The 24529-nt window shown below is 35.3% G+C and overlaps 1 protein-coding gene across 1 annotated transcript; it reads left to right on the plus strand.

Annotated features, from left to right (window-relative positions):
- Positions 1–2805: 2805 nt before the first annotated feature.
- On the plus strand, positions 2806–23870 carry LOC111369662 (serine/threonine-protein kinase VPS15). Its single transcript, XM_022991266.1, has 11 exons — positions 2806–3245; positions 4777–4899; positions 4976–5021; positions 5114–5274; positions 5581–5660; positions 9219–9324; positions 9480–9656; positions 9740–12895; positions 13605–13852; positions 13956–14055; positions 23474–23870. The coding sequence occupies exons 1-11, from the start codon at positions 2973–2975 to the stop codon at positions 23648–23650; spliced, it is 4647 nt and encodes a 1548-aa protein (XP_022847034.1). The 5' UTR covers positions 2806–2972; the 3' UTR covers positions 23651–23870.
- The last annotated feature ends 659 nt before the right edge of the window (positions 23871–24529 follow it).

The following is a 24529-nucleotide window of genomic DNA, read 5'->3' on the forward strand; positions in this document are numbered from 1 at the left end:
CCCCCCCCTTTTTTTTTATTTGTCTTCAAACTTGAGGTAAAACAATTCTTGAAATTTTTTTCTATGTGGATGTATGCAGACTCCAAATCTCAATTAAATGTCCAAGGTCATATGCTTTGAGGCATACACCTCAGTAAGTCATGGCTTTAACCTGTGCAAAATGACACTGAAAATGCGAGGTTTGAGGTGCTTAATGAAGGCATGTACGTGAGATGGGCCTTAAGGCGTAAGCTTCAAGCGCTTTGTGAAACAATGGCTAGTTCTTATTTTCTCATTTTTATGTTTTATCCCTTGATACTCTTGAAGACTAATAATCGGTAGGAGTCATTTCATGATGCACAAACTGCATACTTTCCACTGAAATAAAAGAACTAGTGTGTGTTACCCAGTTTCAATTATTGATTTAATTTTTTTGCAATGAAAATCAACAAAGCTCAAAGACAGACAATATCTCATGTCAAAATATATCTTCCACAATACACATTTCGCACGAACAGTTATACGTTGCACTTTCAAGAGGAATTTCTATGACACCTACAAAAGTTTTAGTCAAGTTAGATGCCCATTCACACAAAAAATATAGTGCATAAAAAGATTCTCATTGAATAAAAGTTCAATATGTCACAAAAACATTTTTTAAACAATTTTTTATATTCACCCATTTTCAAATATTACTTTTACAGCATCTATGAAGTATTTCAATTTACCTGTGACTAGTTTAAAAAAATAGCACTTAAAAGATTATTGATTTGTCCATATTGGACAACATGTATTATTTATGAAGCATATTGCCTAATTAACTTATTCGTGAATTCATTAACTCTAATTTAACACAAATTTTCACTCTACTTGTTTTGATAGTTCGAACTTTGTTGCTCATTTTTAGTTGCTTGAATTTCACATTTAGGTCCCGTTTGAGAGTGATTTTAAGAATTGATTTTTTGATCGTTAGGAGAAAAGTGGGGGCCACCTATGAAAGAAAAAGTTAAACTTTACGGCTGAAATAGTGAAATAACGATAAAAAAAAGTCAATTTTTTGGGGTGAAAAATCACTCTTAAACGACCCCTTAATTTTACATCACTCCGGGAATACAATCACTTTGCAGGTACTTTTTTGTGTAAATGTTAATTTGCTGTTGATAATGCCCTTGTTTGAGCACCATTATTTGGAAAAATGAATTCTTAAACATTATTTTGATATCATTTCAAATACACATTTTTCAATAAAATAATATTAATCGAAAATCTAAAATTTTTCCTTATTTTTTAACCACACATTTTCCATCAATATAATACTAATAAAAAATGTAATCCCACCCCCCACAAAAAAAGAGAGGCTCAAACAAGGGCAATACTTTTTATTCGAATGAATTTGTTTTCTTGCTAACATATTAATTTTTAAATGTTGTCTTTATGTTTTTATTATTGGACCGTGCTTGTCTTGCCAGCTTCATACTATGTTTTTATTATTGGTTCTTTGTTGCTTTGTCTCCTATTTTTTTTTTTTTTTTAAAGGTTTTAGAATTTGCAAATAAAAAGGTCAAATTTCTAACAAAGAGGAAAGACACTGTTTTCATTCTTTAACAATATAGGTCAATCTAGTAAAAGTAGACTTTTTGATGGATTGACCGAAAATCAACATTCAATTCTTACCTATTGCTACGCTTCATGAATGATAACTTATTGAGAAAATAGATATTATAAAAATACGATAACTTGTTGAGAAAATCAACATTAAATTATATTTGAATGACTATTATGTTTCAAATTCTCAACATAAAAGACTTAAATAATGTTTTTTGACGATTTTTTATGTTATATATAAATTTTATTACATTGACTTTCTTAAGTTTCAACCATTCTAACGAATATCTTGAATCCACCCTAATTCAAAGTTTTAACAAAAATGCATGCGCAAAAGAAAATTGTTTTCCCCGGAGCACTCTTCCCTTCTCCACATCGTTGATGAACCTCTCTAATCCCATTGACAAAATTGCGACTTAATAAATTATCAATCATCTTTCAATGCTTCTTGCACGATCAATTGAACCATAACACACAGTAATAAAATTATATTTCTCATGTTAAGTTAAATTTGATATTTCAAAAAAGAAAGATTCGAGGAAATCTCACGTAAAAGAGTGTAAAAAATTTATATTTTATTTGCAAATTGATATTTCTTTATATAGAAAAGAGAAAATAATGATAAAAAAGAGAGAAAATAATGCAATTACTAAAAAGATAATGATGATAATTGCAAGCAGGCTAACAGAAAGATAAAAGAGTAATGTCAAAGGAAAAAACCTTCAAACAATCTTGATTATCCTAATATTTTTAACGACTTTTAATTTTTTTTTAATTTCTTAACTATCTTGATTAAGCCCATGTTTGAGCTAAATTTTCGGGAAAAAAATGCATTATTCATGTCAAATAAATAGAAAATATGTGATTAAAAAATAAGGAAAAATTTTAAATTTGCACAAACTTTTAAGTTCGTGATTGCTTATGATAAAACTTAATAATTTTTAATAGAAATTTAATAAAATATAAAATTAAAAAATTATGAATTAGTGCAACTAAAATTATTTGTTAATTTAACATATATATATATATATATATACACACACATTATTTTAATCACACATTTTTCAATAAAATAATATTATATAAAAATTCATTTATTTATTTTTTAATTACACATTTTTCATTAATATACTATTCAAAAATTCATTTAATATGGCTCAAATAAGGACTATATATGTATATATATATTTGGAGCTAAACGATACAGAGCGAAAAAAATTTCGACGGTAGATCCGCTCAATCTCAATTCATTTCGAGGGCCATTGATCCCCTGTCCCAACTTCTGAAGCTCATGAACAATACAGAAAAATTTAAAATATTCCATACAGCACAATACTTTACTAATCAAACAAATACCGAAAGGTTTCTCTTTTGCTTAATAAGGAATAATGGGTAACAAGATCGCGCGAACGACCCAGGCTTCGGCGACTGAGTACTATTTGCACGATTTGCCATCATCGTACAATTTGGTGTTGAAGGAAGTGCTGGGTAGGGGCAGGTTTTTGAAATCGATACTGTGCAAGCACGATGAAGGGCTGGTGCTGGTCAAGGTTTACTTCAAGAGGGGTGACTCCATTGTTTTGAGGGAATACGAGCGCCGCCTTTTCCAAATTCGTGATAAATTGTCTAACCTGGATCACCCACATGTCTGGCCCTTCCAGGTTCCCATAGCCCTTTTTCTTTCAATTTGCCTTTTCTTCTGTAACTAATACAAGGATTGGAGAAAGTTATTTTACATTGACCGTGGATACAGTTAATAATTGCTTGGTAAAAATGGTGGGAGAAAGAATTTTTGTTCGTGGGTGGTCTTTATTGGTATTATTATGAAGAATACGATTACTCAAATGTTTAGGGAGGCATTATCTTAGTATTGTGGATTGGACTAGTTAATTTTATCTTGTTAATATGTCGCTGTCTTTCATATTCTTTAAATGTTATTTTCAACAATGCTTAGCAATCTATAATGGTAATTATACTTGTTAAAATTTAGTTTGGGCGTTCAGGTGGTGTGTGTATGTGGGAAGGGAGAGGGGTGGATTAAGTTTTTGGCTAGTTTTGTAATTACTTCATTTGTTAGTACGAAGAGGAATGCGATGCTAAACTATAAGCAAGCTTCACATCATCCCTATAGATTAAGTTAATTTGTCTGCTAGACTTATTGGTTTTGGTGGTTTTAATTGCTTTTATGGTAATTAGCCCTTTAAATTTTTCATTTTTGGTAATCAAAGTCATGGAAAGAGAGAAGCATAAAGGACCAGCTGATAAATCTTTGGTGTGGTCTTGTAGCACTTTTTGCATTGAAAGGAGGAATTTAATGCCAAATATAGGTAACCTATGCACAACTGGAAATGAATATTACTGGACCAGCACATATTGTGTTTTGGAGTATTTGGTTATAAAAATGTAATGGGTGTTTTGTTTACTATGAATGTTTTTATATGGACCTTTCAAAAAAGAATGTTTTTATATGGATTCAGTTGTTTATAATGAAGAATGTCAGTGGATTTATTTGGTGTATTAAGCATAAAATGGTTCAGAAATTATACAGATTGGAAGGTGCAGTTGATTTTCATTATTTGACAATTCTCTGCTTTTTTTTTAAAACAAATTTAACTTAAAAAGAATTTTGGCACTGGGGGATCATATATTCTCAACTCAACTGAACAAACTTTTATCCTATATTTATTTCGGGTTAGGCACTGAAATCTTCATTTTTCAGCCCACCTATAAAGGGCAATTTCCATAGTTAAAATTAAAATGCTCAAATCCTTTTTAAGTTCCTCATTCTATGTAATTTAGATTGAATTCATCTTCTGTTGTTTACCATTAATACTATTCGTGTCACATTACGTTATCAGTTCATTTAGCAGCCTTAGTTACATGCACCCTAACCTTCTTAACCGGTTCTTTAGCTGCTTAGCTCCAATTGGTGCTTTCTTAATCAATTCATGAATATGCTCAATTTTCGTTCTCTCCATTTTTTTTTATTGTAATTGTAGATACATTGCAGAATATGCATACCATTGGAAGTGATAAATAAGATATTACCAATAAATATAAGTTAATCACAGTCTTAACTTTAGAGTAGAGAGTTCACTGGTGTACAATAACTGGGATTGAAGATTTATATTCTATAATAAGTGAGAACAATCATATATTTCTATAACTGCTGACTTTTAGTACATTTTGCAGTTCTGGCTTGAAACCGATAAAGCTGCTTATTTGTTGAGGCAATATTTTTTCAACAATCTTCATGATCGATTGAGTACTCGGCCCTTTCTTAGTCATGTAGAAAAGAAGTGGCTTGCTTTTCAGGTTCTTCTCTTCCTCTTTTTGTTCCCCATTTGTTGATGGGTAGGAATTGGCATCTCACTAAATCTTGGTATTGTAGTTGCTTTATGCAGTGAAGCAGAGCCATGAGCATGGAGTGTGTCACGGTTAGAGAATTTATTATCGAAATAAGTTTCCACATAGTTATAAGGTTTCTTATATTCAATTTCCTTGAGAAAAAACAAATAAATTGTTACAGGTGATATTAAATGTGAGAATGTGCTGGTCACTTCCTGGAATTGGCTTTATCTTGCTGATTTTGCCTCATTCAAACCGACATATATTCCACATGATGACCCGTCTGATTTTTCATTTTTCTTTGACACTGGTGGAAGAAGACGTTGTTATCTTGCCCCTGAGGTTTGTTTTCTGTTTGTCGGCTTCCTACTTGATTATGAGTTCAGCAGTCTTAATTTAACTTATACATACAATCAAGGTCTTCTATATGCTATTGGAGAATTGATGTCGTAACTGTAAATACAGTTGATATCTGTAGCAGGCCTTTGCTAATGTTAGAATATGAGAAATAAATTATAGTAAATTAAATTGTTATTTTTGAAGTAACAATTTCACTGTAATAATCTTCTTTTATGATTTTTTTTATTTTTTTAGAAGAGTGGTGCAAATTTGCAGCTACTGAACAGTTCTATTTTCATTCATTTTTAGAGGTTTTATGAGCATGGAGGTGAGACTCAAGTTGCACAAGATGCACCATTAAAGCCCTCTATGGACATCTTCGCAGTAGGGTGAGCATATTCCTGATTAGAGTGATTATCTTAGAAGAAATTCTAAATGTTCCATTATTAATGTGATTGAATATTGGTGAAATATTATCGTATCTCGTTCATTTGTTGAGGCAAAATGCGATAAGAGTGATAAAGATGGACTTCCACTATTTATTTAATTGTTTTCTTAATTTTATCTTTATATTATTTCTTGCACTTTTAAGTTATTCAGGGCAGTTATGTTATTTGCATGTATAGGACTTCGATTTTTCTATTTAAATACTTTATAGCTTGTAGTTTGTAATTGGTTGTTTGTTAAAAAAATAAAAAAAAAAAATTGGGAGTTTCTCATTTCTTCCAATTATTCGGTATGTTTAGCCAATCATTGAATATTTGATGCCCAAGTCCTCAGTGCTTTAGCGTATCAATGAGTGTTTTAGAGTTCTAATCATATTCTACATAATTCCATTATATACGTTTGGGTTAGAGTATAGTTATGTTTTTGATAGAGATGAGTTATTCACAGACCATGATGGAGAAATCATGCATCACGATGAGTTAGCACATGCATCACGATGAGTTAGCACAACTATTTTGACATGTCTTCCTGATGACGTAATGGATCATTGGCTATTATGACAATGTGAGGGAACAATGGTTGGGGAATCTGGGACGGAGGAGGGCTCTAATGACAATGAACTTTTTCCTGTTATTCACGAGTAGCATAGTTCGTCTATTTATTACGCTGAGGTCAATGAACATCTATCGGAGGAGTGAATAGAGGAATATGTAAACACAACGGACATAAACAAGTAGATTTGCAAATTTTATGATCCGGTGGTTGGTAGAACAAGAAGCGAGGATGGTTCAATAAAGGCACAAAGCATGTTTGCAGGCAGTTTCTAGAAGGCAGAATAATGGCAATATAGAAGGGGATAAAGTCGCTGCCATTGTGGATGTTGGACAAATGATTACCTTGACATTAGGGAATGGGTTTGATAACATTAACTCTTTGCCAAATAAGGGCCTAGATTGCTTGAATAGTAGTGATGGCGCATGTTTGAGATGGAGAGTATTCGTTTTTGAAAATTGAATAAATTATGATGTGAGCACATATGGTAAGCATGCTAGTTATGGAAACTATAATTATTTTAATGGGATCTTTGTGAACTTGAAAGGGTAATTGCTCAGTACAATAACTTGGTTTTGGTGAAAACATTTGAGATTTGGGACCCTGCAATAATAGGTATGCAATGGGATCTAAGTAGGATGCAAAATCTACATGTTGCACTCCAATGGAGCGATTTATCAATGAAGTAGAGGGGGAGTTTTCGACGTGCTAAGAATTTGTTCCCTCATACAACATATATATAGTATTGATAGGCCTGCACATGGACAGGTTTATTGATTTTTTTGTTGTACTTACCTGATGAATTACTATTGTTACAAGGTATTTGGTGTAGAAACAACATAAAATTCGAGGGCGAATCTGCTCCAATCAGTGAAGAACAATGAAGCTGGACTTTTTCAATTTATTTAATTGTTTTCTTATTTTTTTCTATATTATTATTTATTGCACAAATTATTCACGATAATTATGTCATTTATAGGTTCAGGGTTTTTTTCCTACTTCGATATTTTTCTATTTAAACACTTTGTAGCATGTAGATTTTTACTTGGTTGCTTATGAATAAAAATTTAAGAGTTTCCCAACTCTACCAATTATTTAGTATTTGTAGCGAATCAACAAATATTTGATGCCAAAGTCCTTGTTATTCTAGCGGATAAAGGAGTTGTGCTAGTTGTATTTTACATAATTTCGTTGCATCAAAGATCCCCATAGGGTATGGGTGAAGTAATTAGGTCTACAAGACTCTTTGTTATAGTTCCCGTAAAATAAATGTAATTAAGCTTAGCCAAGTATAAAATTTTAGGTTAGTCCAGATACCCTACTATCTTCTTTTTCTTATTCCTTATTTCTCTTTGGGTTGGCTGAGCTAAAAGAGATGTGCAAATAACATGATTACATTTTATGTTCACTACATCCCATGTAACTTCTGGAGCATTAAACTTCTGCAGCTCTTTGTGCATTATTTGCCACCAACATCATGAACATATTTACTGCCCGATCACTTACCATGCTAACTCTTAACACTTTCATTTGTTTTCTTCAATTTTAATTTCAAATTTCACCACTCCGTCACATGGCGTTTCCCAAATTGATGAAAATTGCTTAATTGATAGCTATACCATTACGGATCTTTCGCGTAATCATTGCGTCAGTTGCCATCTTAGCACTGTTCCATGTTAAAAATATGCTTTTTAACATTTTAATCTAAAGATATTGCTATAACCTTCATTTTACCATTTTCGTTTCTTTGTTACCACGTAGCATTTATTTGGAAGATTATATACAATATGGCTAGGATGGACCTAAAGCAAGATTTTAAGGGGGAGCTGAAGTTTGAAATAAGTCAATAATTTTACATAATCCAATATTTAATACAATATATGATATTATATATTCAAGTAGTGCCTAACGAGATTTTATAGAATAAAATTCATTGATTACTAAATTTAGCCCCTGTTTGATCCTCATTTTTCTCTTTACTTCTCTTTAACTACACAATTTCCAAATGAAATAATTTTACACAAGCAAAAATTTTTCCTACTTTTTAACCGCACATTCTTCAAAATATCACTATTACAAAATTTATTCTCCAAACAAATGGGGCTCAAACAATCCTTTAAATTTATTTTCTTGATAAGATCTTGTCCAATGTAGAGTGTTGGAATATCTAGGAGTAAAACTTAGCTATAAGCTTGCATTTATTAAATAATACATATTTCATTACAATAAGTAATTCAATTAACAAATAATAATGAATTTACATAATTTAAGATCACATTAACCTGATTTGAACTATCAAGAAAAACTAACACTCACATAGCTATCGATATATCATATATATTATATTGAAAACAAGAAAATTAACTAAAAGAAAAATAAGAAATTTTCCCAACGTTAAATACATTGCGGGTCACCCAACTTTGAGTGAAGTTACGTCTAGGTCACTCATACATAATTTGGTGCCATTAGGTCATTTTTCTTCTGTTTTCTTGCAGATTGGGATGCTGGTGAAATCAAGTGACCCAACTTTTGATTTGCTTACAAATTTGATTGTTTTGTTCACTACTATTAGGGATGGCAACATGGCACGAGAAGCGGCCCTTCTCGCCTACGAGCTGGAGCGGGGTCGTGACGGCGCGGATTAAAAAATCCTCATTTACTGCCCCGTTGACTCTTAATTTTTAAGTTTTTTAAATACAATTTAAGTGTAGAGCATAAAATAGGAATTAAATAAAATAAAGTAGTTGGGGGCGGAGCTGGGGCAAGATAGGGTAACTTTACCCTCAACTTTCATCAATTTCACTAAATAAGTAGGATAACATGGACCTTAAAACTAATGGATAGCTGACAAGTGAAAATGCTTTTAGTTCATGCACGTGAAGTTATATTTTATGGTGTTTCACGCATTATGAATTCAGATACCTGATTTTTACAATATTTTGCCTCAGGTGTGTGATTGCTGAGCTTTTTCTTGAAGGTCAGCCTTTGTTTGAACTCTCTCAACTGCTTGCATATCGAAGAGGACAATATGATCCTAGCCAACATCTGGAGAAGGTTTGTTTTTCATGAACCATATGTTTTTCTATTTTTACTTAAAAAGCTGTCCTGACATTTGTTTTGTCTAAAGGTCCTTGGATTGAAGTATTCTCTCAAGCATTTAGATTCACCTGAATACCAAGTCATTTATTTATCATACTGCATGAGTGCAGATTCCAGATTCAGGAATCCGTAAGATGATTTTGCATATGATTCAATTGGATCCGGAGACACGATGCTCTGCTGAAAGTTACCTGCAAACCTTCGCAGGTGTTGTGTTCCCAAGTTATTTCTCGCCGTTTCTTCATAACTTCTATTCTGTGTTGAACCCTTTGAATTCTGATGCAAGGGTAAGGAACTTGAGGGAGTTCTCTCTGTGTTCTTAGTGATTTCACTTCAATATTTGTTTTTAATTCTCTAATGACTGTTGTAGGTACTACTATGCCAGACCTCTTTCCAAGAAATAATGAAACAACTGATGGGCAACACGACGAGCGAGGAGATTGATTGTGGACTGGAACCCTCTTCAGAAGATGCCAGTCAATTACCTCCTTGGAGGGATGCAAACCAAAATTTCAATCAGTCTTTGAGCAAAACAGAGGAGATAGAGAAGGGCTCTGTTCATGATCGATTCGATCTTCTTGGTGATGTCAGTACCCTGCTCAAAGATGTAAAACAAAATAATTTACATTCAAAGACAAAACAAAATACTGTAGCCAATCCAAGATATTCTGAAAATCACAAGCGATGTGGCATGCAATCTCCTGGTGAATTGATTCAGACGATCTCCAATGTGTTCAAGAGAAGTCATCATTCATTCTTGAAGAAAATCACAATGACTGATTTGAGCTCATTGATGTTGGATCGCGATAATCAATCAGACACTTTTGGAATGCCTTTTTTACCCTTGCCTCATGATGTTATAAGCTGCGAGGGTATGGTTCTGATTGCTTCACTTCTTTGCTCCTGCATACGAAATGTCAAGTTGCCTTTTATGAGGAGGGGTGCCATACTTCTATTGAAGTCTTGCTCCTTGTATATTGATGATGAAGCTCGTTTACAACGAATCCTTCCATATGTTGTAGCAATGCTCTCAGATCCAGCTGCTATTGTTCGATGTGCCGCCTTAGAGACTTTATGTGACATTCTTCCTCTAGTTAGAGATTTTCCTCCCAGTGATGCCAAAATTTTTCCGGAGTATATTCTTCCGATGCTTTCCATGCTTCCTGATGATCCTGAGGAAAGTGTGAGGATATGTTATGCCAGCAATATATCTAAGCTGGCACTGACTGCTTATGGGTTCTTAATCCACTCGATTAGCTTGACTGAGGCAGGGGTTCTTAATGAAACAAAATTATTGCAGAAGTCATCTACACCAGCCAGTGAGACTTCTGGACAGCCTAAGAATCTGAATAGTGACGTACAACTTGCACAGCTGAGAAAATCTATTGCAGAGGTCATTCAAGAACTTGTAATGGGTCCAAAGCAAACCCCAAATATCAGGAGAGCTCTCTTGCAGGATATTGGGAACCTTTGTTGGTTTTTTGGCCATAGGCAAAGCAATGACTTTTTGTTGCCCATCCTCCCTGCTTTTCTGAATGATCATGATGAGCAACTTAGAGCAGTATTTTATGGACAGATAATTTATGTCTGCTTTTCTGTGGGGCAACGGAGTGTGGAGGAATATCTTTTCCCATATATTGAGCAGGCGTTAAATGATATCTCTGAGGCTGTTGTTGTCAATGCATTGGACTGCTTGGCCATTTTGTGCAAAAGTGGTTTTCTGCGAAAGAGGATCCTACTTGAGATGATTGAGCGTTCTTTTCTGCTGTTATGTTATCCCAGTCAATGGGTAAGGAGGTCGGCTGTCACCTTTATTTCTGCTAGCAGTGAAAGCTTAGGTGCAGTGAATTCTTATGTATTTCTTGCCCCAGTTATACGTCCTTTACTCCGTAGACAACCTGCGTCTCTAGCCTCTGAAAAGGCTCTTCTTTTGTGTCTGAAGCCGCCCATCTCAAGAGAACTGTACTATGAAGTTTTAGAAAATGCCAGAAGTTCAGACATGCTGGAGAGACAGAGAAAGATATGGTACAATCCATCATCACAGTCTAAACAATGGGAAACTGTAGACTTGATCCATAATATTGCCAGAGACTTGGATTCAGTGAAAAGCTGGCCTGACAGACAACATAATGGTCAAGGTCATAGATTCATTAGTAGCTCTATGCAACCAATGAGTTTTGACAATTCTGATGATAATGAAGGTAAATTGAAATCTATGGGAAGCTTAATGGAAAATTCTTCAAGTGCAATGGACTCCCATGAAGGTGTTGCCTCAGAAAAGTTACAATTGTCTGGTTTCACGTCTCCACAAGTTAGTTGCATGAATAGTTTTATTGATAAGTCATCAGAAGGCATACCTTTGTACTACTTTAAAGTTGAAAACAAGCGAACTGCTGGGAATGCTACAACAACATCTGATTCTTCATCACCTTATAAATCATTAGGTTTGAGTTCTTCATCCTTGCCTTGGATGGATCCAATAAGTAAATCATTTAGTTTAGCCAGTTCGGTCCCAGCCCCTAAGCTTGTCTCAGGGTCAATCTACATTGGAAATGGATCCATGCAATTCCGGAGAGTTGTGCATGAAGTAGAAGACAGAGAAACTGATCAAACAGCCTATATTAACACCAAGTTTCGTGAAACGGGACTGTCTGGCAGTACGAAGGGGCATTCCCTGGCAATGGAAGATGATTCCACACCCACTGAGGGATCAGAAATTTCATCTTTGGCATGGTCATCAACAATTCCTGATTCAGGGTGGAGGCCTCGTGGGGTGCTGGTGGCGCACCTGCAAGAGCATCGGTTTGCTGTCAATGATATTTCCATTTCAATGGATCATAGCTTTTTTGTTAGTGCTTCTGAAGATTCTACTGTTAAGGTTTGGGATTCTAAGAAGCTGGAGAAAGACATTTCATTTAGGTCACGGCTAACGTATTCATTAGGGGGAAGTCGAGCTCTGTGTGTGACTGTTCTTCAAGGTTCTACACAAATTGTTGTTGGAACAAATGATGGGATGATACATACGTTTTCTGTTGACCACATATCCAGAGGACTCGGCAATGTTGTTGAAAAATACTCAGGTATTGCTGATGTGAAAAAAAGTGGCATCGGAGAAGGTGCTGTATTAAGCCTGTTGAACTACTCTCCAGATGGTGGAACTAGCAAAATGATTCTGTACAGCACTCAAAATTGTGGGATCCATCTCTGGGATACAAGAACAAGTTCAAATGCTTGGAATACACAAGTGCTCCGTGAGGACGGATATGTGTCATCACTGGTAGCAGACCCTTGTGGGAATTGGTTTGTGTCTGGATCATCAAGAGGCATGCTTACTCTTTGGGATATGAGATTCTGTATACCTGTCCACTCATGGCAATATTCTCATGCCTGCCCTATCGAGAAATTGTCTCTTTTTGTTCCTCCTCCCAGTGCATCTTTATCTGCAATGACAAGGCCTCTGGTCTATGTTGCAGCGGGTTGTAATGAAGTTTCCCTCTGGAATGCAGAAAATGGGAGCTGTCACCAGGTACATGGGTGTTATCTGTCAACTATCTTCCAAAATAGAAATTTTTTGCTTCTAACCCATGAAGTGACGTCGTAAATTGGTTTGACAACATTGTGATAACCATGTTATGCATAATCCGACTGCTAAAATATGGTCAAGCATCATGATCTTGTACATAGGCCTTGTAAATTAAATAAGTAATTGCATTTTGGTAGGAATTTGTTCTTTTAGTGGAAAAGGTCAACTGTGCAATGCAATTGATGGTTTCAGTATGTAATGGTGATGGAAATTTATACTTCAAATGTAAAATTGTAGAAAAATAAGTGGACGTACTAATTTTGAAGTAGATGTTTTACCTTTAGGAATACCTGAAAATTATAGAAGGTGTTCAAATGATAAATTGAACAAGGGATTAATATTGCATCACATATAAAAAATTACCATGGCACAAAGATCTCTGTGCAAATGTATTTTTGAAGTAAAATATACAAATCCCAGAAGTTCTATATATGGCACAAAGATCTCTGTGCAATGTATTTTGGAAGTAAAAGATACGAATCCCAAAAGCCCTATCCATGCCACAAAGATCTCCTTGCAAATGTATTTTTTGAAGTAAAAGATACAAATCCCAAAAGTCCTATCCACTTTGATATAGTACAAGATCACAGCATTGCAACAACTTTGGAGGAACAGTTAGCATTGCTGAGCTTCATTCTTCTCTTGTTCGCAGCTATTAAGGGCCGCAAACAATGACAGTGATGTGGAAACCTCTGATTCACCTTGGGCTTTCGCTAGACCATCCAATAAGACAAATACTAAATCGGATCCTAGGAGAAATGTTAATTCAAAGTACAGGGTTGATGAGCTGAATGAACCTCCTGCACGTCTTCCTGGTATCCGAGCATTGCTTCCGTTACCTGGTGGAGATCTCTTAACAGGGGGCACTGACTTGAAAATACGTCGCTGGGACCATTCCAGGTTATTGTTTTCTCCCCATTGATCTTGAGATTTTTGTTCTCTATTTTCGTTTATCTACTATGTTAATGATGTTATAATCTTATTGGCCTCAACATATCTGCAGCCCGGAGCGAACTTATTGTGTCTGTGGACCATCTATAAAAGGAGTTGGAAATGATGATTTTTATGAGACAAAATCTAGCTTTGGCGTGCAAGTTGTACAGGTATGTCAGATAACTGAAGAAGTGTGTGCGCGTTTTCTTCGCAAAGGTGGAGCATATAAGATCTTTTTAAACATTGTTAGAAAAATGTTAACTGCTGTTAAGAGAATCCACGATGTGGCGTCAAGTTCTTATTCAGCTTTGTAGTGGTATAAAGCAGCTAAGTCTATGACAGCTGAAACAACTTTGGAAAATAATATTACGTTCATGTCTCACTTGCATCTACATGCCTTCCATTGTGACCCTTTTGGGGGGGGGGGGGTTTGGTGCTCTCACTTGTTTCTATGAGGACTTTGGAGTGGAGACTATCCTTTCCTGTCATTTCTTTCCATTGTTGTTCCTCTCTTGAATTGCTTCATTCATGATTGAGGTAACTGGCCTAAGGACTGTGCTTAATTCATCCAATATGAGTCAAGTTTTGGCTTAATTCATCCAATATGTGCTTAATTCTTTGAGTTCCTTTTGTCCTTGTGGACTAACACATTGGGTTCGTTTAGGGGCAAGTACTAATGTACACTGATGGAGATAGAGTGACTGGATCAAGCTTGGTTAAAGATTACTTTTTTATTTTTCTCGTGTAACAAAGGCCATCTTATGCCCTCTTTCATTCTATTACTAAATTCCTTCTTGTGGAAGAAAATTGAGTTGAATGATTGTCGCATGATGATTATGAGGGAGGAACAAATTGATCTTGTATTGTCATTCAGATTGATATTTTTATATTGACTCATTTGTCTGCTCGACAATGAAGTCTCTTTTCACCATAAGGGTTGATTAGTGGCACAAACATTAAGTTTGCCGCTGTTTCATCTGGCAAGATGCTAGTTTTGCTTGTTGAGGGAGTTGAACCTCAAACCTTTCTGTTAACATACATGGCTTAATTTTTCAAGGCTACAAGTGCTTGTGTTTGTTGGAAAATGTGTTGGGACCGTGGAAGTAATTTAAAGTAGGACCAAGTTATACAATCTGCTTGGAGAGTAGATGGTTGTTATATATTTATGTGCTAAAATTGGGTCAATGAGAACTTAATCTCTAGTGACCCTATTTATCACTGAGAGCTTGAAAATGAGAATTTGATGGATAGTTTACATTCTGGGTTTAAAATGCAAGGATCTAAGAATGGTTTATAAGCATTTAGTTTGGTTTTTGGTTTGGGCTCTTAAGGGCATACAAATGTATTGATTGGAGAGGACCTAAGAAAATAAAGGTTTAGGCCAATGCTTGCATGCACGAGTGATGCCTCCCCCTCAGCTTGACGTGAGCTATGGGCTGTTTCTCTTATGCTTGGACAGAAATTGGTTGAATTTTTATCTTCCAATGAAGTGTAGAGATGGTGTCAGCCATATGGTGGAATTGTGATCAGAGCAGAAAGTAATAAATGGCAGAGATTTCTGTAGGCAGTTTTATCTGGGGATGTGGGACGGTGTACTCAGATCATTTCCCAATTTCATTATCTGGGGATGTGGGATATAGCGGGAGAAGGCCTTTTAGGTTTGAAAAGATGTGGCTTAAGGTGGATGGTTTTGGAGAGCGAGTACGGACTTGGTGGGCCTCTTACAAGTTCAGGGGGTCCCCCAGTTATGTGTTGGACCAGAAATTAAAGGCTTTAAAAGGAGACCTCAAAAGGTGGAATGAGGAGGAGGTGGGGGATGTTAATTGGCGTAAAAATCAATGCACCTTAGAAATAGAGGAATTGGATAGGAAGGAGGAAAGTCGAGGATTGGGAGGGGACGAGAGGGAGTGACGTCAAGAATTAAAGGGTGACCTGGAGAGGTTGGTGGAGATAGAGGAGATTTCTTGGCGCCAGAAATCTAGGGTCAAGTGGTTGAGAGAGAGAGATAAGTGTACACAGTTTTTCCATAGGGTGGCAATTCCAACAGGCGCAACAATTGTATCTCTATGCTGGAGGTGGATGGGGTAACTTTTGAGGACCCACGGGATATTGGTACCCAAATGGTGAGTTTCTAATAAAACCTTTATAAGGAGCAGTTTGATTGGAGGCCAGAGCTTGAGGGGCTAGAGTTTTCTACTATTTCTGAGGAGGATGTCAGTTGGTTAGAAAGACCATTTGGGGAGGACGAGATTAGGGAGGTGGTGTTCAGTATGAATGATGACAAGCCCCAGGACCGGACGGATTCTCCTTCGCATTCTACAAGGCTTGTTGGGATGTGATACGTTCGGACATTGTGGATGTTTTTGCTTACTTTTTCCAGTGTGGCAGGTTCTTGAAAAGCTCTAATACCACATTTATTGTGCTGATCCCAAAAAAATCAGGAGCGACAGACATTAAGGACTTTCGACCTATCAGTCTAGTAAGTGGGGTGTATAAGATTATTGCAAAAGTTTTGGCTAATAGATTAAAGGAGGTGCTTGGAAAAGTGGTGTCTAAATATCAGAATGCTTTTGTCAAAGGGCGACAGATCTTGGACTCCGTTCTCATAGCAAATGAATGTATTGATTCAAGACTACGTCAAGGGGCTCCAGGGATGCTATGTAAACTTGATATTCAAAAGGCCTATGATCACATGAACTGGGGTCTTATTATTGTATATGCTCAGGCGATGTGGTTTCTGAGCCAAGTGGTGCCAGTGGATTCAATTTTGTATTTCTACTGTCTCTTTTTCAGTTTTGGTAAACGGCACTCCTGAAGGCCATTTCCGAAGTAGTAGGAGATTGCGACAATGGGTTCCTTTGTCTCCATTACTGTTTGTTATTGTAATGGAGGCATTCAGTAAAATGGTTGAAAAGGCTGTGGGGGAAAGTTTGTTAAAGGGCTTTAGAATTGGTCAACTGCAGATATCTCATTTGCTAATTGCAGATGATACTCTGATCTTTATAACGTAGACGTTGAGCACTTTAGGAATTTGCGTCGTTTGCTTCTATGCCTTGAAGCCGTATCTAGAATGAAGATAAATTTGGGGAAGTCTGAGGTCATCACCGTTGGAGAGGTCGATAATGTGGAAAGGATGGCTGCTACATTAGGCTGTAGGGTTGCACAGTTGCCTATGACATATCTTAGGCTCCCATTAGGAGCAAGGTTCAAAAGTAAATACATTTGGGACAGTATAGTGGAAAGGGTGGAGAGGAGATTAGTGGGTTGGAAGCGTATGTACCTTTCAAAGGGAGGTCGTCTTACTCTTATCAAATCTACTCTCTCGAATCTCTCCACTTATTTCTTATCTTTATTTCCCATTCCTGTTACAGTGGTTAAGAGACTAGAGAGGATCCAAAGAGAGTTTCTTTGGGGAGGGTTCGGAGAGGAGAGGAAATTTCATTTAGTAAATTGGGGTGCAGTTTGTTCTCCCATATGGATTGGGGGGACTCGGATTAAGGAGCCTTGTATTGTTTAATAAGGCCTTGTTGGGTAAGTGGTTATGGCGGTTTGGGGTGGAGAGGGAGAGTTTCTGGAAAGAAATTATAAAAGAGAAATATGGCATTTTGGAGGGTGGATGGTGTTCAGTTGAGAGTCGTGGTACCTACGGAGTGAGTTTATAGCGGTATATTCGACGAGGGTGGAGTGACTTTCGGAATTGAGTGACCTTCGGTGTGGGGAATGGCAACACTATCAGCTTTTGGGATGATTTTTGGTGTACTGATCAACCGTTAAGGGAGCGATTTCCTTCTTTGTATCGTATTGACGTGATGCCATCTGATATGGTGAATAATGTATTAGATACACATAACGGGAGCATCAGTTGGAACATTCTTTTTGGGAGGGGACTACAAGATTGGGAAGTGGATGATTACGCAGTGCTATTGACCTCTTTGTATGACGTGCATATCAGGGTTGGAGAGTGTGACCGCATCAGGTGGATGCCGACAAGGGATGATATTTTCTCAGTTAGCACTTATTTCAAATTCTTATTGGGATCTACAGAGAATTTATTCCCTTGGAAGATGGTATGGAAGTGTAAACTGCCTTCAAGGGTGGCATTTTTACTATGGACGGTAGTGAGAAGACAAGTTTTAACGGCGGACAATCTTCGATTGAGGGGGTTTTATATTACAAATTGGTGTCATATGTGCAGAAAGGATGGGGAAACGGTTGACCATTTGTTCCTGCATTGTAATGGCGCCCGTTTGCTGTGAAATGATATTTTGGCTTCCCAACATATGGATTGGGTGATGCCACAGCATATGGAAGATTTGTTGAAGGCTTGGAGGAGAAAGTTTCGTGACAAGGATAGTATACTCGTTTGGGACCTTATTCCATGCTGCATTGTTTGGTGCGTGTGGAGAGAAAGAAATGGGGATGAAGACTTTAGAATAGTTTAGAGAATTATTTTATTTGACATTGTATAATTGGTTTAGTGCTGTAGCTTCTAGTCACATAGATGGGCTGCTTAATTTCATGACATTTATTTCTTGTTTAAGTGTATAATACACTTCCTGTGTATTATCTTTTAATTAATAAAACATTTGATTACTTATAAAAAAAAAAAAAGACTTCTTTCCATACGGTTATGTTTCTTTTTGGACAACTTGTGTTAATGGCCTTTCAAATGTGCCTGTTCAAACAAAAGGTTACTTACCTTCGCCTATTTTTGGACTATTTTGTTAGTCTGGTAACAAACTCTAGATAAGAACCTCATTCTGCAATTCTTCATCTTTTATTTTCAATTCGGTCTATAATCTTTTGCATGTGCATTATTATAGTTCATTAAAAATCTCTTCAAGTTCTATTCTCAGATGAATCATATAAATTATTGTTTGGTTCGACGTTCTTGGTGCGGAAAGGGAATAAAAGTTGTTAAAATAAGAAAAAAGTTGAAAAACTCGAAAATTTATAGAGAATGAATTGATTGTAAGGAATTGGTGATTGAAAAGTGTATATAGTGTTTGTTTATATAGGTCAATTAATTCTCTAATCCTAATAACTTAAGGAAGATAAGTAATTAAAACCTAAAAGAGTAAGTAATCAAAATTCTAAAAGAACAAAAAGTCCTAATATAAAGAAGAAATAAAATCTTACAACAATAAATAATTCCTATCTTATTTGTAATAGGATTGTTCAACATCATTCTCCTCCACTTAAACTATATTCTTTCTCAAGTTTGTCTGGAGAAGAGAAAATGAGAGGTGAACGCGGTTCGGTTTGAGCGGTTTGTGCTATATTTTCGACTCAAAAATCATTTTTTGCGATTTGAAATTTTTTTCAAATCAAACCAAATCATTTTATTTTTGAAACCAAATCATAATTTGTGGTTTGCTTCGGTGTTAATCCGCGGTTTGCCTTTCGACATTATAATAATGTGTTGAACATAGTTAAATATAAGTGTAAACGAAAACTAATAATGTTAAATATTAAATTACATTCATATTTATTATGGAACATATGATTAAATTATTTTCAAAATTGATCGCTAAAAGATGTTAATAGAACAAATACATATTTCTTCATTTTTATTTACCCTTTCTTGTTTGACATTCATATTGTTTTATAGCAGTTGGTGAATGTAGAGTTACATTCTATTATTATAGTTTAGTTAAAACTCCTTTCCGTTTTGCTAGTGAGATGTAAAGTAAAAGGTAGTAGTATTAGTTAGGGAACTTTAACATTTTTCACACAATCATTACGCTTCGTCATTCTTTCTTTTCAAATAAAAAACAAGTTCATTAATCATTTAGGCACACAAATAATCATTTTTCTATCTAAACCATAACTTACAAGTGTATAATAAGTTTAAAAAAATAAAAGAAAGAACAATGGAAAATGGCCTGAATAAAAATTAAGACTTATCGAAAGAGAAGAGAGAAAGAGGCGATTCAGGTAGATGTTACTAGACTAACAAGTAAAGGTGACTGGTGATTCGTTCAGCGGCTGTAGACAAGCGTCAAATATTAGGGAAATGAGAGCTTATGTTAGGGTTTCTGAAACTTTGGACGTGATTTACCGATGTAGTTTTATTAAATTATGATTTGGATTATTAAAATATTTGTTTTTTTTTTTTTAATTTCATATGATTTTAGAATAATTTTAGTTTAGTTTAGATATCAGGCGAGGACATGTATTGTGAACGTATTAAATCATATGTCAATAATGATGAACTTAATTTACTTTCTATGATTATTTCAATAGGCTAGTTGTAATTTGTATTGTTAAATTGTTTTTTTTTTTTTTTAAAAGTATAACTTTAAAATTTTTTAAATTAAAAAATTAAATTTTTTTAATTAAAAAATTTAATAACGGTTTGGTTTGGTTTGGTTTTGTGCGGTTTTTGAAAATCAAAATCAAAATCAAATCATTTTGAAACGGTTTGATTCGATTTGAGGAAAAAAAACCACAGGCCCACGTGGACCCGAACCAACGGTTTCGGTTCGGTTTGCGGTTTCGCAATTTTTTTGTGCAGTCAATCAATCAGGGGAAAAATACTAAAAAATTTCAGCCATTGAAGAGAGATCTATAGATGTACTTCATAAATGTCATCAAATTCCTTTATTACATTGTTTGAGGTCTATGTTTGGTCCTACCTTGCTCATTTTATTTTGTTCACAAAAACTTCCTACGTGATACTCTTTCAGAAACAAGCATCAATTTTTCATCATTTAGTCCACTCTTAGATGCCATTATTGCTATTTTCAATTCATCATGATTTTTATCTCGTGGTATAAAGACAAAGGGTGAGAAATAATTGATTGTATATTCCTTAATAATTTTCTTACTGTACCGTGGCTCAATTTATAATACAAAAGATGGTAGAGTTAAGGAATGTAATATCCAAATTAAGAAAGAAATTTTTTTCCAAACTAATTACTAATTATACCATACAAGTTATTATAATAATCCTATAACAATTCCCTTCCATAATAATCCCCTTAATTTCGGGATTTCTACATTATAATGTTGGTGATGCCATCTTCAATACAAAAGAATTGGGAGGGGACTCCGATCAATATTGTCTATATTTTCCTCATGTTTATGCAATTCATTAGCACTCGGATTTCAAAGGTCATGATAAGCTTTACCTTTGACTCCGTGATTTGCCCTAGGGTTATGCACTGCACGTTCTTCTTCCTTGTTGCAGTTGCGAATTGTCTGACAGAAATTCGCTGCAATCTAAATTGTTAGGAAGTTACTGCGACCCGTCAGAGCTGGTTGTTGCCTCTGGGTTTACGTCTAACTTCAAAGACGAATGCAGCTATGGTTTGCTGAACATCTTGAAGATTTATTTCGAGCCCGATAAATCGGTGCTCGATGTTTTAGAACCTCCATTCATTGTTGGTGGCTCAGACTCCAATAGTACCTAGTACTGTCCTTAGTCATTAGCTACGGTAAAAATATCAATTTTTGTGTGGACTTGGAATAAAAAATTTTGAAACAAGAAGAAAGTCGAAATTTTATAGAAAGTAATTTGATTGCAATTAATTGGTGATTGAAAATGTGTACAAAGCTTTTGTTTAGATAGGTCACTTAATTCCCTAATCCAAATAGCGTAAGAAAGATAAGTAATTAAAACCTAAAAGAAAAAACAATCAAAACTTAAAGAATAAGAAGTCCTAATCTGAACAAGAAATTAAATCTTACTACAACAATAAATAATTTTTATCCTATTGGAATAGTATTGCCCTACGTCAGTTCAAGTTATTCCTATTATAGAAAAGTGCTGTCTGCAGCATGTGTTAGAGCAAGTTATACTTCAAATGGCTCCTAGAGCTTCTGAAAAACCTATTGGAGTATGACAAGATATCCCACATCCGAAGACGAAAGGTATATAAATATTTTATAAGCATTTAATTTGGCTGTTGGGTTTTGTCTCCAAGGGGTGGCAAATGTCTTGATGGGGTGCTTTGGTTTGTCACTGTCTGAGCCTTTACTCTAAGTTCAGGTAATAAAAGCTTTGCGTTCGGATGGTCCTTGTAATAGAAAAGACATTAGGTGGCCAAGGCTTGTTTATGGGGAGCTCAACTTTACGCAAGCCAATAGTTTAATGCAAATCTACTTTGCTAAGAGAAGAGAAAGACAATAAATCCGTTCAAGCACAGAGTTGGGCTTAGCTTGGTCCTGGCATGTCAGTATTTGATGCATTATATCAACTAGGTGCCAACATGTGGCAGAACTGTGATTAAACTAGAAAGTGAAAGTGGCGTAGAATTTTTTTGGGCATGCATTTGTTTTGACAGTCCTTTTGGACAAGTGCGTGCGAAAAGTTAAGGCATTCCAGACAAATGCATGCCTATTTGTACAAAACGTTTTCTATGTTTAGACATGTCATTCATAAATAGATATGCTTTTTGAAACAATCTCAATAACTATGCCTAGGACCTCAGTTATGCAGAATAATCGTTTAATTGTGTCCATTACTTGCCCCAGCATTCTAGCCTACAAAATTGCAAACTTTTTGAGTTTCATTTCAGAAAGGGTTCAAATATTATTTGGTTTCGTTTGTGTAATTTGGATTACTATATGAGAAGTGTTCGCTCTATATTCTGGGATTATTGACGGTAGTCTGTGTGCACTAGTGTTGGGGAAAATTGGTACTTCAAAAAAGAGTGTAACTCTTGCAACGTTCAAATAGGAGGTTTTGCTTGTGCTCAGTTTATTTTGTCAAATTTAATCCTGAGGGGTAGTTCAGTGGTGAGGCATTAGGCTTGCTCTCGAATGGTCACCAGTTCGAGTCTCCTCAGGGCCATGAGGTGAGTACCCGACTGTAAACTTTAAGGCCCTGTGAGATTAGTCGAGGTGCGCGTAAGCTGACCCGAACACATGGTCATAAAAAATAAAAAGTTTATTTTGTCAAATTCAATTGTTCTGAATTGTCCATTTTGTTTTATTAATATTTGTGTTGTATACAACATACAGAGTAATTTTATTATATTTTTCCTACAATTTTAACTAATGCTCGATTGCGCTATTTTTTAATATGAATTTTTTCTTGTGTGTAAGCACTAATTATTGCATGAATGTCTTAAGTAGCTCTGGCACTTATCAATGATAATGAATTGTCACTATCACAATTGTGGTCTAGCATTTGGAATCTTATCCTCGTTCTAATGTTAATCTAGAATGGTGTTCTTTTCCTAAGAAAACAGTTGATAAATTTTTTAGTTTTCAACATAATAACTACTGTTCTGAAAATTTGAGGAAATTATGTTTTGCATCTGATCAGGCAATTCTTTCAGAGTTTCCTTGCCGAGGCTTTAGATGTCTATCTTTTACATAGATAACTTAAATTTCGAATATATATTTAAAATATTACATAATTAAGATGATGAAACTTCAAACGACTTCCTAAGTTCTAATCAAGATTTATTTTGCTTCTTTGACCTTTTCATTTGAGATCAGTTCCTCCATTCACTTAGGATGAATGCTTTTCTTATAAATTTTAATATGGGATGATCAATCCTTATATGATATTCTGTGATTATTTGTTATATTGAAGATTGCTGGACTGATAATTTGAGACCCTCTTTGAACAAACAGGAAGCAAAAAGACGACCTGTGGCCACCAGCTTAACTAAAAAGGCAATTCTTGCAGCTGCAGCCACCGATTCTGCAGGTTGTCACCATGATTCTATCCTCTCTCTGGCTTCTGTCAAATTGAACCAGCGACTTCTGATATCGGGCAGTAGAGATGGAGCCATAAAGGTTTGGAAGTAGTGAGCTGTAATATAATAGTGGTTTAGTGTGCACATAATATTCGTCGCACACCAGTAAAAAAGATATATATCATATTTTGGAAAATAGAATAATTTATGTGAATAACTTTTCTACATTTTTAGTTACAGCTATTTGTATAGTTACTGCAATATCCTTGATGCTGCAATCCAAGGCGAATATTATTTGTGATTATGTTATAGTGACGAATGTTTGTTTATCATTGCGATTGATATGCTTATAATTATTAGAACAGTAAGGTCCTCAGGAAATCAGTTTGTCTTGGTGTGAAATGCTGCAAAGTAGCTAGTCTCACTGGCGATAATCTGAGGAGAGAACAAATTTCTATTGTTTGGTGTTTTATGTGAAAGAGAGATCATGTGGATGTGAAATTCCTATGTTACATTGTGAACTGTCTGCGTGTTTGTGCAATGCTCTTTTTAGTTTGTTTGTGCTACGCCTGCAGCCTTTTGGCAGCTCTTGGGGGCGTTAAATGCATAATTGCTAGACCTTGGTGTGGTCTAAATTAAATGAAAAGCTATCTTAGTAACATTACAATCCCATAACTTGAAAGTCATTATCAATTTGTTATGAAGTCTTCAGGATCAAATCTAGTATCATCTGACCTTGAAAATAGATGCTTGAGTTATGTTAAATTCACCCGTCAACACAACAAACCATTTAAACAATGATTACGTTCACAATTCATTTTAAAATCCAGTAACAGCAATAGCAGATTGCTCATAGCAATATCTGCTATAATTCAACCTCTGATTAATGCTACGGATTAAAGTCGGTTGATATGTGAATAAGATTAAATTCTGGTATGGTTTTGGGATTTCTTGAGATTCTTTCTTGTTTGAGAGGATTTGGGTGTAAGGG

The sequence above is a fragment of the Olea europaea genome, chromosome 2 (assembly GCF_002742605.1).
Source record: "Olea europaea var. sylvestris chromosome 2, O_europaea_v1, whole genome shotgun sequence".
Classification (NCBI taxonomy): Eukaryota; Viridiplantae; Streptophyta; class Magnoliopsida; order Lamiales; family Oleaceae; genus Olea; species Olea europaea.

Coding starts and splice junctions, on each gene's coding strand:
- LOC111369662 (XM_022991266.1), top strand. CDS start 2,973: ATGGGTAACAAGATCGCGCGAACGACCCAGGCTTCGGCGACTGAGTAC. Junction 5,661..9,218: donor ATGGACATCTTCGCAGTAGG/GTGAGCATATTC, acceptor ATTTTGCCTCAG/GTGTGTGATTGCTGAGCTTT. Junction 12,896..13,604: donor AAAATGGGAGCTGTCACCAG/GTACATGGGTGT, acceptor TCTTGTTCGCAG/CTATTAAGGGCCGCAAACAA.